The sequence below is a fragment of the Strigops habroptila genome, chromosome 6 (genome assembly GCF_004027225.2).
Source record: "Strigops habroptila isolate Jane chromosome 6, bStrHab1.2.pri, whole genome shotgun sequence".
In the NCBI taxonomy this organism is placed as follows: domain Eukaryota; kingdom Metazoa; phylum Chordata; class Aves; order Psittaciformes; family Psittacidae; genus Strigops; species Strigops habroptila.
Window position 1 is genome coordinate 27,251,702 of NC_044282.2, and position 14,394 is coordinate 27,266,095.

Consider the following 14,394-nt stretch of genomic DNA (forward strand, 5'->3'; position numbering starts at 1 on the left):
AATTCTAGTAGGAATTATGTTCCAGATGGCTTAAACTTCATCAGTGTACTCTCTGAATCTGATGAGTCACATTAAATCAAAACCAAAATTATAAAGAGGATGTTATAAGTCTAAACATATAAGCAGACCTGAAGCACTTGGGGTGAATAGATGATTTAAAAAAATAAATAGTTTATTTTTGCTTTGAATATACATTCAGAAAGGCTCCAAGTAGATTTAAATCTTTTTTTTGTTTTGTTTTGTTTTGTTTTTTGGCAGATAGAGTCTGTAAACATTACAGCATATTGCTAAGCATTTGTTCACTCTAGATAATGGCAGATGTATAGCCTGTAGTGTAATCCAGTTTTAAATGTAAGAGTGTCCAGAATTCATATGGTAGCTGAAGGCTTGTCCTTCATGGTTTGTGAGTGTTTGATTCACTAAGTGTTTATATGCAAAATGTTATGAGCGTACTTATTGTGCATCATTGTCTTAAGTGTTCTGCTGTCAAATAAGTTTCTAGTCTCCTCTTGGCTCGCTTAAAAAATATGGTAGATTTTTTTTTCATACTCTAAGCCTCTCATCAGTCAAGATTAGAACTATGCTGATAAATACAAAAATCTAGCCATTTTCCCTTCTAGATATTTCTATCCAGTTAAACTGTGTGCATGTGTATCCCAGTACATACTGTAATAGCATGTTCTTACAAGAAATTGTACTTGAATGTGTAAGTAAAAGCAAACTCAGAGTCGGGCAGTTGGGGATGTCCAGACAATATGTGTAACTTGGTTGCTGCTGTTTCTGCAGGATCACTCTGGGTCTTGTGCAATCCCTAGACAACTAGGAACCTGTTGTCTAGGTTGTGTGTGTATAAATTTCTCTTAATCTTCAACATGTGTTACGTGTTTGGTGTTTAGCCTTACTTTGTTCTCTGAGAACAAAATGTTAAAGCATTTTTATGGCTTCTATGCTGATAATGCTGTTAAGTTACGCAAGGCTAAAAGCTGTGGAATTAGGACCACTCAGGAAATGGAAAGGATCTAACAGAGCATGGGATTTTTAGATGGCTCCAGTGCTTTAGGAACTGCTGCAGTCAGCTGCCTTTGTCATCCCTGTATCTTGTCAACCTGCTTCTGGTCTGATTTTTCAGAAATTATTACTTTTTTGTGGATATTTGAATGCATGGAGCTTTTCCTTGGGACAGGTGATGATCTGGGACAGAGCTTATATTAAGGATCAGAGGACATCAGTGATGTTTTAGTGGGTGTCTGCTACAGACCACCTGATCAAGGAGAGGCAGTAGAGGATGGTCAGATACTACAACAGGTTGCCCAGAAAAGCAACCTGTAAAATCTCTGCTCTTAGAGGTGTCAAGGCAAATCTGTGGGCAACCTGATTTGATTAGGCTGGTTTTGAGCTGGTGTTGGGCTGGATGACATCCAGAGGTTTCTTCCAACCTAAATTATCCCATGACAATCCCACTTCAAGAACTGACCTTGGAGAGCTGGTAGCAGATCTCTGATCCCAGTGTGTTTGTTAAGGTTGAGAGTTAGCATCTATGAGTGTGTGACTTGCTGCAGACTAGGATTTGGACGCTAAAGGCTTCTTGGTTCCAGAACCCTGAAGTAGGCTTAATAAACATAGGGAAGCTCACATAGGCTGTTGAAATGCTTTGGACTGCAGAAGGCAGGGTACACTGCTTCCCACTCCTGCTTCCCTGGCTCCAGCCAGTGCCCTTGGCTGGTAGCATCTGAAGGGACCAGTTTAAGTTACGATCTGAGTGTTTTCAGTCATTACCTGCAATCACAGAATCACAGAATCAACTAGGTTGGAAAAAAACGTTTATGATCATCAAGTCCAACCATTAACCCAAGCAAGCTTCAGCCGAAGGATGTAATTTATGAGGTATTTCTGATCAGGTTGTGTTCTGGACCTCTAGTGCATAGTCAGGTTTGCTGTCCTCTCCCAGCTGTGTTTGGGGCTAATGAATTTGTAGATACAGGCCAGATATTCCACAACTAAAGCCTGTGTGCTGGTGGTACAGCATTTTGCTGGCCTGCTATTCAGGACACTCTGATGGCACACCACTCTCATTATGCTACTGAGGGTTTTGGTTTGAATACAGTTAATTACTGCTAACTCACTTCTCTTCTAAAATATGCATGGGGTGTGTAAATAAATCTGATGCTTGCATCAAGTGTGTGTGTATAAATTTCTCTTAATCTTCAACATGTGTTACGTGTTTGGTGTTTAGCCTTACTTTGTTCTCTGAGAAAGCAAAGTTTTCACAGAAAACGTCACAGATCTGACAGTAACATTTGATGCTCACAGTTTGAACACGAGTTTTAGCCTGTCTTGTAGTTAAATGTCTGGCAGATGCTTGATTTCATAGCTGGGAAATATGCTGTTGTCACTGTTTGCAAGTGTCGTGGTTTAACCCTGGCTGGCAGCTAAGCACCCGCATCAGTCCATCAATCACTTACCCCCCCAGTGGGATGTGGGAGAGAATTGAAAGAGTACAAGTGAGGAAACTCATAGATTAAGATAAAGACAGTTTAATAGGTAAAGCAAAAGCTGTGCATGTGCAAAGCAAAACAAGGAATTCATTCACCACTTCCCACTGGCAGGCAGGTGTTCAGCCATCTCCAGGAAAACAGAGATCCATCACGCATCACGGTTATTTGGGATCACAAATGCCATCGCTCTGATCATCCCTTCTTCCTCTTCCTTCCCCCAACTTTATATGCTGAGCATGACATCATATGGTATGGAATATCCCTTTGGTCAGTTGGGGTCAGCTGTCCTGGCTGTGTCCTCTCCTGACTCCTTGTGTACTCCCAGCCTACTCACCGGTGGGGTGGGGTGAGGAACTGGAAAGGCCTTGACTCTGTGTAAGCACTGCTCAGCAAGAACTAAAACACCCCTTTATTATCAACACTGTTTCCAGCACAAATCCAAAACATACTCCCACACAAGTTAATATGGAAAAATTAACTCTATCCCAGCCCAAACTGCCACAGTAAGATGTCCACATAATGCACTGTAATCAATATGTCCTGTGACCATGGAAAGCAGTTTGGATAAAAAAAGAAAATCTTCAGAATTTTCTTTATTTTCCCATTTCTAAAAAGCTGACTTCCCCACTGAACTGGTAACTAAAGAAAGCTGAAGAAAGGAGAAAGAAAGGAATTAGTTGCCAGCTACAGAGAGTGGTATAAACTGTCTCAGTAAAAGGATAAAGTAGGGATAAGAGTTTCATTTAAAAAGATGGTATCTTCTATATCGATAAGTTATGTTTGGTGCTTAATTTCAACAATGTGAGTGTTGAAGTAGCATGCTTTTTTCATTTTTTTTTAGAAAGTGTCGCATGTCTGTTCTGATTTTGACAGTCTTGATATTTAATCATTTTACAGAGGCTGTAAATAATACAAATAAGCTTTAGTTGCAAGGGAGATCAAATTATATGGAGGGCAAGGGAGGGATTTTGAGAATAGTCAAGCATGGGAGTGCGTTGTTGGTGGGCTAGAGAATCTTCATAAGTAGGATTTATTTATATAAGTATGGAGTTTATAATATACACATTAACCTTAATCATGGAGATTCTCCAGCCTACAAGCAGTTCATTTGTGGATGCTGTTGATCCTGCTTTGGCATGGGGGGGCAGGGAGGGAGGTAGGGGGGGGAAGGTAGTAGGCACTAGCTTGATGCAGGAGACCAGGGTGTTTTAAGATGGTGAGAGAGGCTAAACTGGATTAGTAAGACACTGTCTTCTGAATTACAAAATGGTTGATGGATGATCATAGGCTTTTCTCAAGTTAGTCCTCTGTTTCTCTTTTCCTGAACTAATTCTTGTTTGTTGCATTCTGCCTGTGTGGTTACTTACCTAGAATAATAGTGCGTAGTACTGGAAGAATTGTGTCCTCTACTTGATTGGCCAGGCTCTGCAGAAATCTAAATAACAAACATTAAAGTTTTTATTGGTGATTCTGACAAAATCTTAAATTCCCTGGGTCATACCTGGCATACCAAGGATGCTTCTGTGCTAGTGAGTTATTTACAGTGGTCTAATAAGAACTGTCTCTATCCTACTGCCTTTTATAGATTGATTTTTTTGTTAAACACAGACCAACAGACTGACTCTAATGTCCATACCTCTCTTACGTGGCTTTTTCAAGGCTTTGGAGGTTCTTTTATTGCTCCTTCTCCATCACCATCCCCAGTTACGCCAGCTCAAACCAGCTTACTACAGCCTAACTTCGATGCAGCTTTTGGGACAACAGCTCCAGCAACTGGCAGTTCGTTTGATGCATCAGGTGAGCCACAGGGTTTCTTCCTATGAATTTTCTAATGTGCTTTATGTTAGATAAATTAATGACACCATATTTAGGCTTTGAGTACAAGCAATATCAGTAATTTCTTTGTTCCTTCTCTACTGGAAGAACTCAGGCTGGTGTTTAGGTCTGTGCTCAAGAGCTCTCTGTACCTATTTTCTATTCTACCACATCAGTAAAAAACACACTAGTGTGAACGTCCTTGCATGTGCCTAGTTGCATGAATCAGGAATTACACAAGGAAAACACTGTTCTGTAGATTAAATGTATAGGCAAGTCATCTTGCTGCTGCTGCTGAAGCTGTTCTTGAGCTTGCATGGCACCTGAGTGTACACAAAACAGAGACTGAGGTCATGTTCTTTGCCTGACTCTAAGCTTAAACTTTCATCACTGCTATCATTTTGTTTGCATCTCTTCCATTCTATATTTTCCATGCTGGGTCCTTGCTACAAACTTAAAATTGGTGAGTTCTGCAACTGTACAAGAAAAAAAGGTTGAAGTAGTAGTGCTGCTTGGTTATTTGGTTGCTTGCCAGTGCACATGCTACCCCTTTGTGTTGACTTAACATTAGCATGTACCTCAAATACGGATCAGAAGACAGAATGCTGGCATGAGATGTACCAGATGGTTTGACTTCGTGTGATCTAAAAAATGAACTTCTGAGTTAGATGACTGGACTAATGACTGTCAGTGTGATTGGTTCTGGTTCCTTCTGATCTAATAAGATGTTAGTAGATTTTCCTGATCCCATGCTGCTTATGAGTGAATAACATCTTGAGACTTTCAGTCCTATTGCCCTAAGATGTCAAGGTGTAAGACTGCCTTTACCACAGTAATTCTGACTGGTGTTTGCTGCAAGATGTTAATTTTAAAAACCTTTGAATTAGTATCGCCTGACAAATGTGTGTGCATCTGACATCTTTCTAAAGATGGCTGTAAGAAAAGTAGTGTTGTGTGGAAGTGGTGCTGTATCTACATGAATTCAGCTCTCCAATGAATGTCCTTTTAGGCATGTCCTCCCATATTAGTTCTTATTGGTATAGCTCTTTCAGGATTACTGACATTTGGTGTCTAGTAAAATGACATGCATGCCTTTGTTGGCATTAATTGTAACGTCAGACAGTGTTTTGGTAAGATTTGTGACGTGGTTGTCTGTGTTAGATTTGTTGGAGTAACAGCAAAGTGGCAGGTAGTGTTTTTCTTACCACAGGTGCTGTTCTAACCCATTTTCCTTTCACTTCCAGTGTTTGATGGCTTAGGTGATCTTCTTATGCCAACGATGGTTCCCTCTGGTCAATCTATAGCACCTTCAGCCACAGCAACAGTCACTGCTTCAGCAGCAAGCAAAGGCCTTGGAAGTGATCTTGATTCGTCTCTTGCAAACCTAGTAGGCAGTAAGTGACAAATTTTGGTTTCAAGTGGTGTGGCATACAACTATGTTACTTTTCCACAGAGCCAAATACCTGTCTATTTTAGTTTGTTTCAATGTCCTCCTGTTTCCCTGGGGAGATCGGGGAAGCTATAGGCAGGAATAAGCCCTGATTCAGATAGCTCACAGTCTGGGTTCGTAACTTGTCGCTCTTTCTGCCCAGGATCTGAGTCAGATAATGGGATCTGTTCAGTAGGTGTGTTTTGTAGCAAGTGAATGTCCAAGGTACATTCAGAGGCATGTCAGGCTCTAAATGGATGTGCCCTCTGGAAAGGGGAAAGATGGAAAGGTGAAAATTGTCTAAAGCATCTGATAACACTGTGGAATTTAAGCTGAAAAGCTGGTGGACACAAATAGCTGATTTCTTGCTTAATGAGAGGAGTTAGCAGTGGGGTGAGGAGTGCACAACAGCCAACAACAGACCTTCTCTCAGACAGTGAACTTTCCAAAACATGTTCTTGAAATATTAACCTAGAAAATGTTCTTTTTCCTTCAGTAGGAAAAGGGCTAGAGCCTTTATAACTAGAGATCAGTAGCCGCAGGGCCCCAAAAAGCCTAACAGAGGCACACCTAGGCCAATGTATAACACTACTGAAGTCGTACTTTGGAGGATTGTATAAATCGGATACTCTGTCAGTTTATGTAAATGTACCACAGCAAAGACCGAGCTGATCTTATGATGCCTACTTTTCTGTTAGGTATGTGGAGAAACTACCATGCTTAGAAGTCAGCAGGACTCTTAATCACTTGAAACCTTTTCTGCAAGTTATTTGGTATATCCAAGTTTGGGGGAGAAAATCAAATTTAGTAATTTGTGTCTTACAGGACTTATACTGGTCATGTGAGAAAAGTATTCCTTAAAGCTTAGCTTAAAACTTCTTCCAAAGAGTAATTAAGGAAACTACTTGGAGTTCTCATGTATGATAGAGCAGATAAATCAGTGCAAAATTTCCAGCTAACATTGAAATTCAGGTGTATGTGAGAAGTACCTTTTTATTTCTGTATGTATGAGGAGCAGAAACTAGTGCTGCCATTCATGGTATATAGTTCAGTGCTCCTAAATAACTTAGCATTTTGTAGACTTAAATTTCTTGTTACTTTGGTTTGCTTATGGAGCAAAAGTTGCTTGCTAAAGTATAAGACATCTGTAGTGTTGCTCAGAAGTTTGTTTTGAAGAAGGGGTACATGCAGCCAGCCCTCTGATACTGTCTGAATGAAAACAGCCAAAACTTTATTTCTCTGTATAAGCCCATGTGCAATGAAACATGAGCTGTTACTTTGACATGCTTTAATTTACTAAACGCATGACTTTTTTTTTTTTTTTTTTTTTTTTTTTTTTTTTTTTTTTTAATTTTTTTCTTTTTTTCCTTCAATCTTTTTTATAATTTTCAGATCTTGGAATTTCTGGTACCACTTCAAAAAAGTAAGTTCAATTTTAAAACAACAAAACCAAACAAAACCAACAACAACAAATTTTTCAACTCTGCAATATAGTCTTACATCTATTTCAGTGTTTATTAAAAACCAATGAATTCATTATGTGCCCCCTCCCCCCAAAAAAATCAGTTCACAAAATTCTGGAAAAAGTATTCTGTTCTATACAGGTTCTCTGAATAATTAAGGTTAAATGTTCCTGACATAGCCTTTAAACTTGCTGGCTTTAATGTGAGTCTTAAATTTTTTTAAATGTATATTACTGTCTTCATATTGGATATCTGATTTCCAAACAACTTAAGATGAACAAATAGTCCAGATAATAAATTGTATAGCCCCCCTCAGTAATCTAGGCTAATGTGTAATAGTTTTGTTGTCTTTTTGCAGACGCTGGATATGCTTGTTGTGTAGGCATTGGAATACTTGTAAAATAGAAGTTAATTCCATGCAGTGAAAATCTTCCTTTTGCAAGAAGAAATATTTACAGAATTGCTTTTATTTTTGAATGTACCTACTTAGTCTGATTTCTTACTTCTGTGCTGAGTCTTCCTCTGTATGCAAGACCAGATTATGATGCGTGTTCTTCAGAATGTTTTGTGCCTCTGTGGAGATGATAGGAGCGATATGTATAAGCGCGTCATGAGGTTTATCCCCAAAACTTAACTTCCTACTTCATTCAAATGGTGTATCTTATTCTGGATAGAGCAGCCTCTAACAAAACCTGGTTTTGCAACAGCCCTTTTATTCTATGAATGATTTGTTTCTTTTGTATCTATCAACTTTTTTCAGAACTGAATGCTTTCCTCCTTCAGCTGTCAGAGCAAGATTTCCAGCAATGAAATTACCTTTCAAAGACTTCTAGCAGGCGTCTCTACTGCCTGGCACCAGTAGAATAGGCAGTAGCAGTCCCTCTTCCTACTTTGCAAGGGTATATGCAATAATGTTACCTTCAGTCAATACTAAGTAAAACTTCTCTTTAATTCCCACCACAAAGGCCATAACCATCTAACTGACTTACTTCAGTATAGATTGTACTGGTGTCTACTGCTAACAACCCTTGAAACTGAGTGGTACTAAAAGTGTAGTATCTTTCTGTTAATAACTGCATACACCATAAACTAATGTTAATGTATACCACAATAGGTTTTCATTTTCACTGTGGAGGTATGCAGATAATAGCTCTGTCTCTCTGCCTCTCTATTAGGGGAGACCTCCAGTGGAATGCTGGAGAGAAAAAGTTAACAGGAGGAGCCAACTGGCAGCCAAAAGTAGCACCTGCAACATGGTCAACTGGTGGTGTCCCAAGTGGTCCATTGGTAGGTGGTTAATCCATTGATAGCACTGGTATTGAAACATCAATATTTTAGGAGACTATGCAGTCATATGTGTAGGTACTACTCCTGTCTACTTCAGCTAAAGAGTTTGCTTCTGTATAAATGATATAATTGTTTCAAGTAACATTTTTAAGACCAGGTTTACACTCAATCATAAATAGATGATTGAGTCCAGGTCAATGAAAAATACACTGGCATATGTATCAAGATGCTACTCGACATAAACACATAATATCTGTAGACATTTCCACACTTGTGATACTTGTGTGAGGTTAGCTGTACCGGTCTTGCCAGCACCAGGCTCAGGTCAATTGCCCAAAAGACAATGGTGTTGGTCCAAAGCTGAGCCACTGGAAGGAAAGAAGATAAATAGGTTTTTCTCAAGCTTTCCTGAGTTATGTAGATAAAAAGACTACACAGTATTCAGATCAGGTGATTGACTTTGGATTAGAAATGCGTAACCTGTTTGTCAGAGTAAAGCAGTCTGTTGGAAAAATTAAGTTTGCCCTGTAAAAACTTCTCTCAAAGTTAGAACACACTAACTTTGAGAGAAGAGGGTTGAATTGGGCTTAAAATCTAAATTTGGCATAAAAGCAACTTGTCATGAGTAAGTTACAAGAGTAATCCAAAGAGCAGTCATACCTCATCACATCAAAGTTACACAGGGCACTAAACAACCTCCATTTGAAAAAAGTTGAGTTGGAAAGGATAGGGCTGAGAAGGAGGAGCATGATCAGTTCAGTTCTCTGCTTCCACAGCCAGATGTTAATGTGACTCTAAGCATATTCCAATTTGTTCCTTAACCTTATGGAAGGTGCAAAAATTCCCTGAACTTGATACTTCATTGAATGTGTTAGTTGTAACATCAGCTTTTCTTCTTAACAGAAAGGCTGGGCAATACTGTACAGTGTAAGTGAATTTTTTTTGATCTCTTATTATACTTACTAAACATGAAGATACTAACAGCATCTTACCTGCGCTACAGTTATTACTGCTGGTTTAAAATGAGTTAGAAGCTACCTAACATGGCTGGTCTTGGACTGTCTGTCCAGCAGACAATTCTCAGGCAGTGTTTTGGACATGGTATTAAGGATTAACCAATTCTGTGCTGTAAGCTTGAAAATAATGGCTTCAAACTGTCTTTGCTTTACTTGGATGTGAACTGTCGGATGACTTGTACTACCCAAAATTTCTAACTTCTGTAACATCAGCCTGATCTTGTAGTGGGTTTACTATCTGATAAATAACCATCGTTTCTGGAAAGCTGAGTGGTTTTGATAGCATTTCATGAAACATGGGTTTTATATATATTTCTTCAAAATCATGCTCTTGTGCATTTTTTTTTTGAAACCAAAGAAAACCAGATCTGCAGGAAAAATAAATGTGGAGACCAAAATGAAGCTTTTCTTGATGTCATGCTTGAACTGTTTTGGTCACTTCTTTCCTTCCTTGCGACCTTTCACCTTCTGGATTAAAATCACCAGAATTTCATAAAAGCCTGTTCCCTTGAGTGACCCTAGTGTTTTGAGGCAAAAGCATATTCAGTTTGTGTGGCCATCTTCCTGACATCTGCCTGACTGGATTTAGAGCTACAGTGTGTTCCTGTGGCTGCAGTCAGGTCACTGCATCTGATGTCATTACTCTATTTCATGCTTTCCATACCTGAGCGTTCAGATGTTTGTTTTAGTTTGGGGACAGCTGTGCTCCTAGTGCAGTACAGTTTTTAACTGAAATGCTCCCCAGAAAACTCCTAGACTGCAATAGAGGTTCATGGATTTTTATCCAGAAACTGTAGGGTATTTCCAAATTAATGAATCTGGAACAGGTTGTCTTAACTTGTCTGCAGTTTCCTAAGAAACTGGCACATTTTAGTCTGGAAGCAAAGATCAACCAAGGGTACTAAATGCAGCATTCACAGAAGTAGACTGTGCAGTGAGTAAGTTGAACATATCTCCAGAGGCACACTGTCCTTTGAACTGAAAGTGTGCTAGCCATTCTCCTCCGAGTGTGGTGGGATATGCCATAGGTGATAGGCATATAAGAATAAGATAGGCCATAAGAATGTGGAAGCTCAGGCATGACCCTACAGCTTCTGCGATAGCTTGAGAAATTTGTCAGTGTACTTAGGCCATACGATAGCAGTAACGAGATTCCTAAAAGTCCTTCTACCATTTTTAAATCCCTTCCTTGAATGCTTCCTGCCTCTCTCCAGAGTTGTTAATAATTTAGATTGTATATACTTCTGTGAAAAGGAGAGACTTGGATGCTTTCAAGGCTTAAAGAGGCTCTGTTCATGAGACATTACAGACAAGGGAATCAAAAGGGATGATGTGTAGGTTGTGTTAGGTAAGTGCAGTGGCCTTGTCCAAAGATGCTGTTGTGCTGTATATCCACTCAGACTACTAAACTAACAGTTCTATCTTCCTGAATCATAGTGAAAGATCACCTTTTTTTTCTCTTGTGTTGTTTGAATGAAAATCATATCACATTAAGCATATGAATGAAAAGCATAACAAGATAAACAGAACTCTCCTTAGTAAAGTACGTAATGGTTATGATTGTGGCTTAAGTAGCTTAAGTGTGTGAAAGTATTCTTTAACTTAAATAAAGCTCACTGCATAAATATATATATATTTTAATTGGAAACTAACTATAGCAGTTATTTCCCTTAGCTTTACAATCTGCTTAAGGTTTTACTAAAATACAGTGCTACAAGTGCTATAGTGTGTTGGCTATCAATTATGAAATTGGGATGTTTCCTTACACTATGTAGAAGGAGGAGGAAAATACATATTTTCCTGGGCCTAATTTGAGTTGTTTTCAGTAAATGGACTCCATTCATGGAAGAGAATGGAGTCTGTCACCCTTGCTTCTGAAGAAGCAAGCTGAGCATCAGTGTAAGGACTCATTCAACCTTTTTGTTCTTTGAAGCATTGTGGTTTTGAGGTTAGGTATTATCTGCTGCATAACAGTCTTACTTGCCAGAACAACTTAGGAGCAGTTTCCAGATGGTCGGTGTTACAGAGATTCTTGCATTTTTTAAATTGTTTTAAAAACATTTTTTAGACGGGAGCTGTGCCTCCAGGAAGCGCTGTTCCTGCCGCAGGAGGTACTCCACCTGTCCCACAGCCAGGAGCTGCATTTGGGATGGTGAGTCTCTTTTGTTACGCTGCTCTCCTTTCTCCACTCAGAACCCTACTCACACTGCATTCATTCACAGCCCCCAGCAGGCGCAGGCGTACCCATGATGCCCCAGCAGCCAGTTATGTATGGGCAGCCTATGATGAGGCCACCATTTGGAGCTGCCGCTGGCCCTGGCGTACAGGTATGTGTTACTGCTAGATGAATATTTAATTGCTCTCCTTTTCTTTAGAAGGTAGCTTGTGTGTATGCATCATCTCAGCCCAGTTCTAACTATAGGTCTGTAAATGAAATTTCTTATGGTACCAGCTACCTGACTTGTAATAGATCACATGAACTGCTCTGATTTTATTGTTGGGTTGTTTTTTTTTTCTTGGTTCCCTTGTATGACACAAGTGGAAGAGATTTCCTACAGCTAAAATCTAACATCTGGTTTTGGGGATTATCTCAGTAAAAACTCAAAGTGGAGCTGATGGGCAGTCCTATTCTGTTCAGAGCTTGTAAAAGTTTACTAGAGCTGTACTCAGCATCTTCCCTCCCAGCCCACCAAAAGATTCCTCAGAAAACTGTCCTTCTGCTTATGAACAAGCTTTCTCAGTACATACAACTTTATCTGTTTCAGGCTGGTAGCTTGCTGGGTTTCTGTCAGTACATAACAAACACATTCAAGTATGAATTACCATAGAGTATGTAACATTGGAGCAGTCGGGATGCATGCTTTCCACAGCGATGCACAAATTAAAGTACTGTGGAGTAAAGTTTTTCTTCTAACTTACATTAAGGTGGAGGAATGCAAATGAATAATCTCAATTTTCAGACACTGTATTCTTTTGCAAGCAATCAACCTGTAGCAAACCACACTTTTTAAGCAGGGAACCACATCCCCATTGAAGTTTGTCTGGGTTTTCTGTGTGGAAATGGGAAGAACTTGAAACTGCTCTAAGTGAGAAGGTACTTGGTCTTGCTTTTCCTCCCATCTTAAACAGTCTCTGCACTTACATTATCAAGAATAATACTATGGGAGACACAAACATTTTTTTTCTCAGAGAAGGGTAGTCATTGAGGTGCCAGGGCTGCATACATGATACCTCCAATGCCCTGACTAAGGTAGGGATGGGGAAGAGTAAGGACAGGATGGCAAAATCTTTTGGCTCCCTAGTGAGAAGAGTTGTATGGAACTTGTTCCACTGAAAATATCAGTTTTTCAACTGATGATACTTGTACCTACCAGAGGAGGAACGGAGTATAGTATAGTTGTGTCTCAAGTACCCTTTTGACTCCTATTTACATTACTAATGTAGAACAACTTGTATTTAAATGCCAGTCACTGGGATTTTCAGGTATACTCTGCAGTGTGCACTCTGCTTATTCTGCACCTTGGTGTTTAACATCTAACAATTGCTTAACTTCTTTCTGGGTTGATGATCCTAACACTATTCTGTCTTACAGGGAGAGAGTGATTTGAAGCTATGCTGATTAGAATATGCAGTGTCTATAGCCTTATCCATTAAACCAGCCAAACACTGTTAACCCTGTAGTAAGGATGGAGTCTAAAAAATGCTTGAGCAAAATGGCAACATGCTGAACTTGCAGAAAAATGAGAACTTTGTATGCTTGCAATGTGCTTATGTGAGAAGCAGCTGTATCTACCTAACGCTTGTGTACCCTTGTCTGCTTTGGTTTTTTCTGCCTTCCTGGCTGGCATCTCTTAGCTTTCTCCAAGCCCAACTCCTGCTACTCAGAGTCCCAAGAAACCTGCAACAAAGGACCCATTAGCGGATCTTAACATCAAGGATTTCTTGTAAACGATAAGGTATTCTGTGGCTGCCTGCCTAAGCATGTTGTGCTGTGGTATGTGTCTGGCACACAGATGTTGATTAGGCCAGTGGATTGAGTATGACTGATAAAATTGTAGCAGCAGAGATAGGTAGAAACATGCACTATAATGTGTTGGCTTAAACAGAAAACCAAATTCTCTGTCCACACCCTTAATTTTAGCCTGAAAACTTGACTTTTGGCTACTTTTCTTTTTTTTTTTTTTTTTTTTTTTTCAAAACTGATTCCCAGGCAAAGTTATCTTCAATCTGTAACTGCCATTTTTACCTTGTTTCCATCCATGGGATTCATGTTTGGTTTTGTTGGGTTTTTTGTTTGTTTCTTTGTTTCTTTCTTTCTTTCTTCTGAAATTAATACTGAAACAAATAATAGAATCATAACAGTATACAAATACTGGGTGCAAAACAGTGCTGAGTAGTCTTGTTCCAGTCTTGTGGGTGTGGAAACAAATTTAGTGTCATAGGTATGAAGGGCTCAAAAGAGGAAAAACTTACATATCCTGCTTTACAATTTTTCAAGGCGCTACTATTCTGAATGCTAAGGTATGAGTCCTGAGCAGTGCTGTGTGGAACAACAGTGGGTAAGAACAGAGGAGTAAATAAAAATTAAAAAATGGAGGAGAAGTGAAAGAACAGTACTGCAGAAGGGAAGGAAAAAAGGCAAAGCCATTACTGTGGGGGTTTTGGAGCAGGATTTGAAGATGGCTAAGTAGATAAATCAGATTGAATTGAATACTTAAGCCAATGAAAAAACAATAATGCAGAAGTAAGATAGGCCTTTCATATTTAAGACTAGAATAATTTGCCAAGTGAGGAGAGGACGATCATTACATATCTTTAAAGCCTTCTTCATAAGTCCCTTCTCTTTCTTCCTGTAGCTTACTTCAAATCCATGTTCTAAGCCCCCTTTG

General features: G+C 39.3%; 1 protein-coding gene across 6 annotated transcripts in view; it reads left to right on the top strand.

Annotated features, from left to right (window-relative positions):
- SNAP91 (synaptosome associated protein 91) overlaps positions 1-14,394 on the top strand; it is a 72,887-nt gene that overhangs the window by 56,712 nt on the left and 1,781 nt on the right. For 5 of the 6 annotated variants that reach the window (XM_030489935.1, XM_030489932.1, XM_030489933.1 and 2 more), the window contains exons 23-29: positions 4,155-4,292; positions 5,555-5,704; positions 7,132-7,162; positions 8,378-8,489; positions 11,574-11,657; positions 11,728-11,832; positions 13,361-13,461. In XM_030489935.1, the coding sequence (XP_030345795.1) occupies positions 4,155-4,292; positions 5,555-5,704; positions 7,132-7,162; positions 8,378-8,489; positions 11,574-11,657; positions 11,728-11,832; positions 13,361-13,453 (713 nt within the window). In that variant the 3' untranslated portion in view covers positions 13,454-13,461. The remainder of the gene's footprint in view (positions 1-4,154; positions 4,293-5,554; positions 5,705-7,131; positions 7,163-8,377; positions 8,490-11,573; positions 11,658-11,727; positions 11,833-13,360; positions 13,462-14,394) is intronic. The other variant, XM_030489936.1, reaches the window with a different exon arrangement.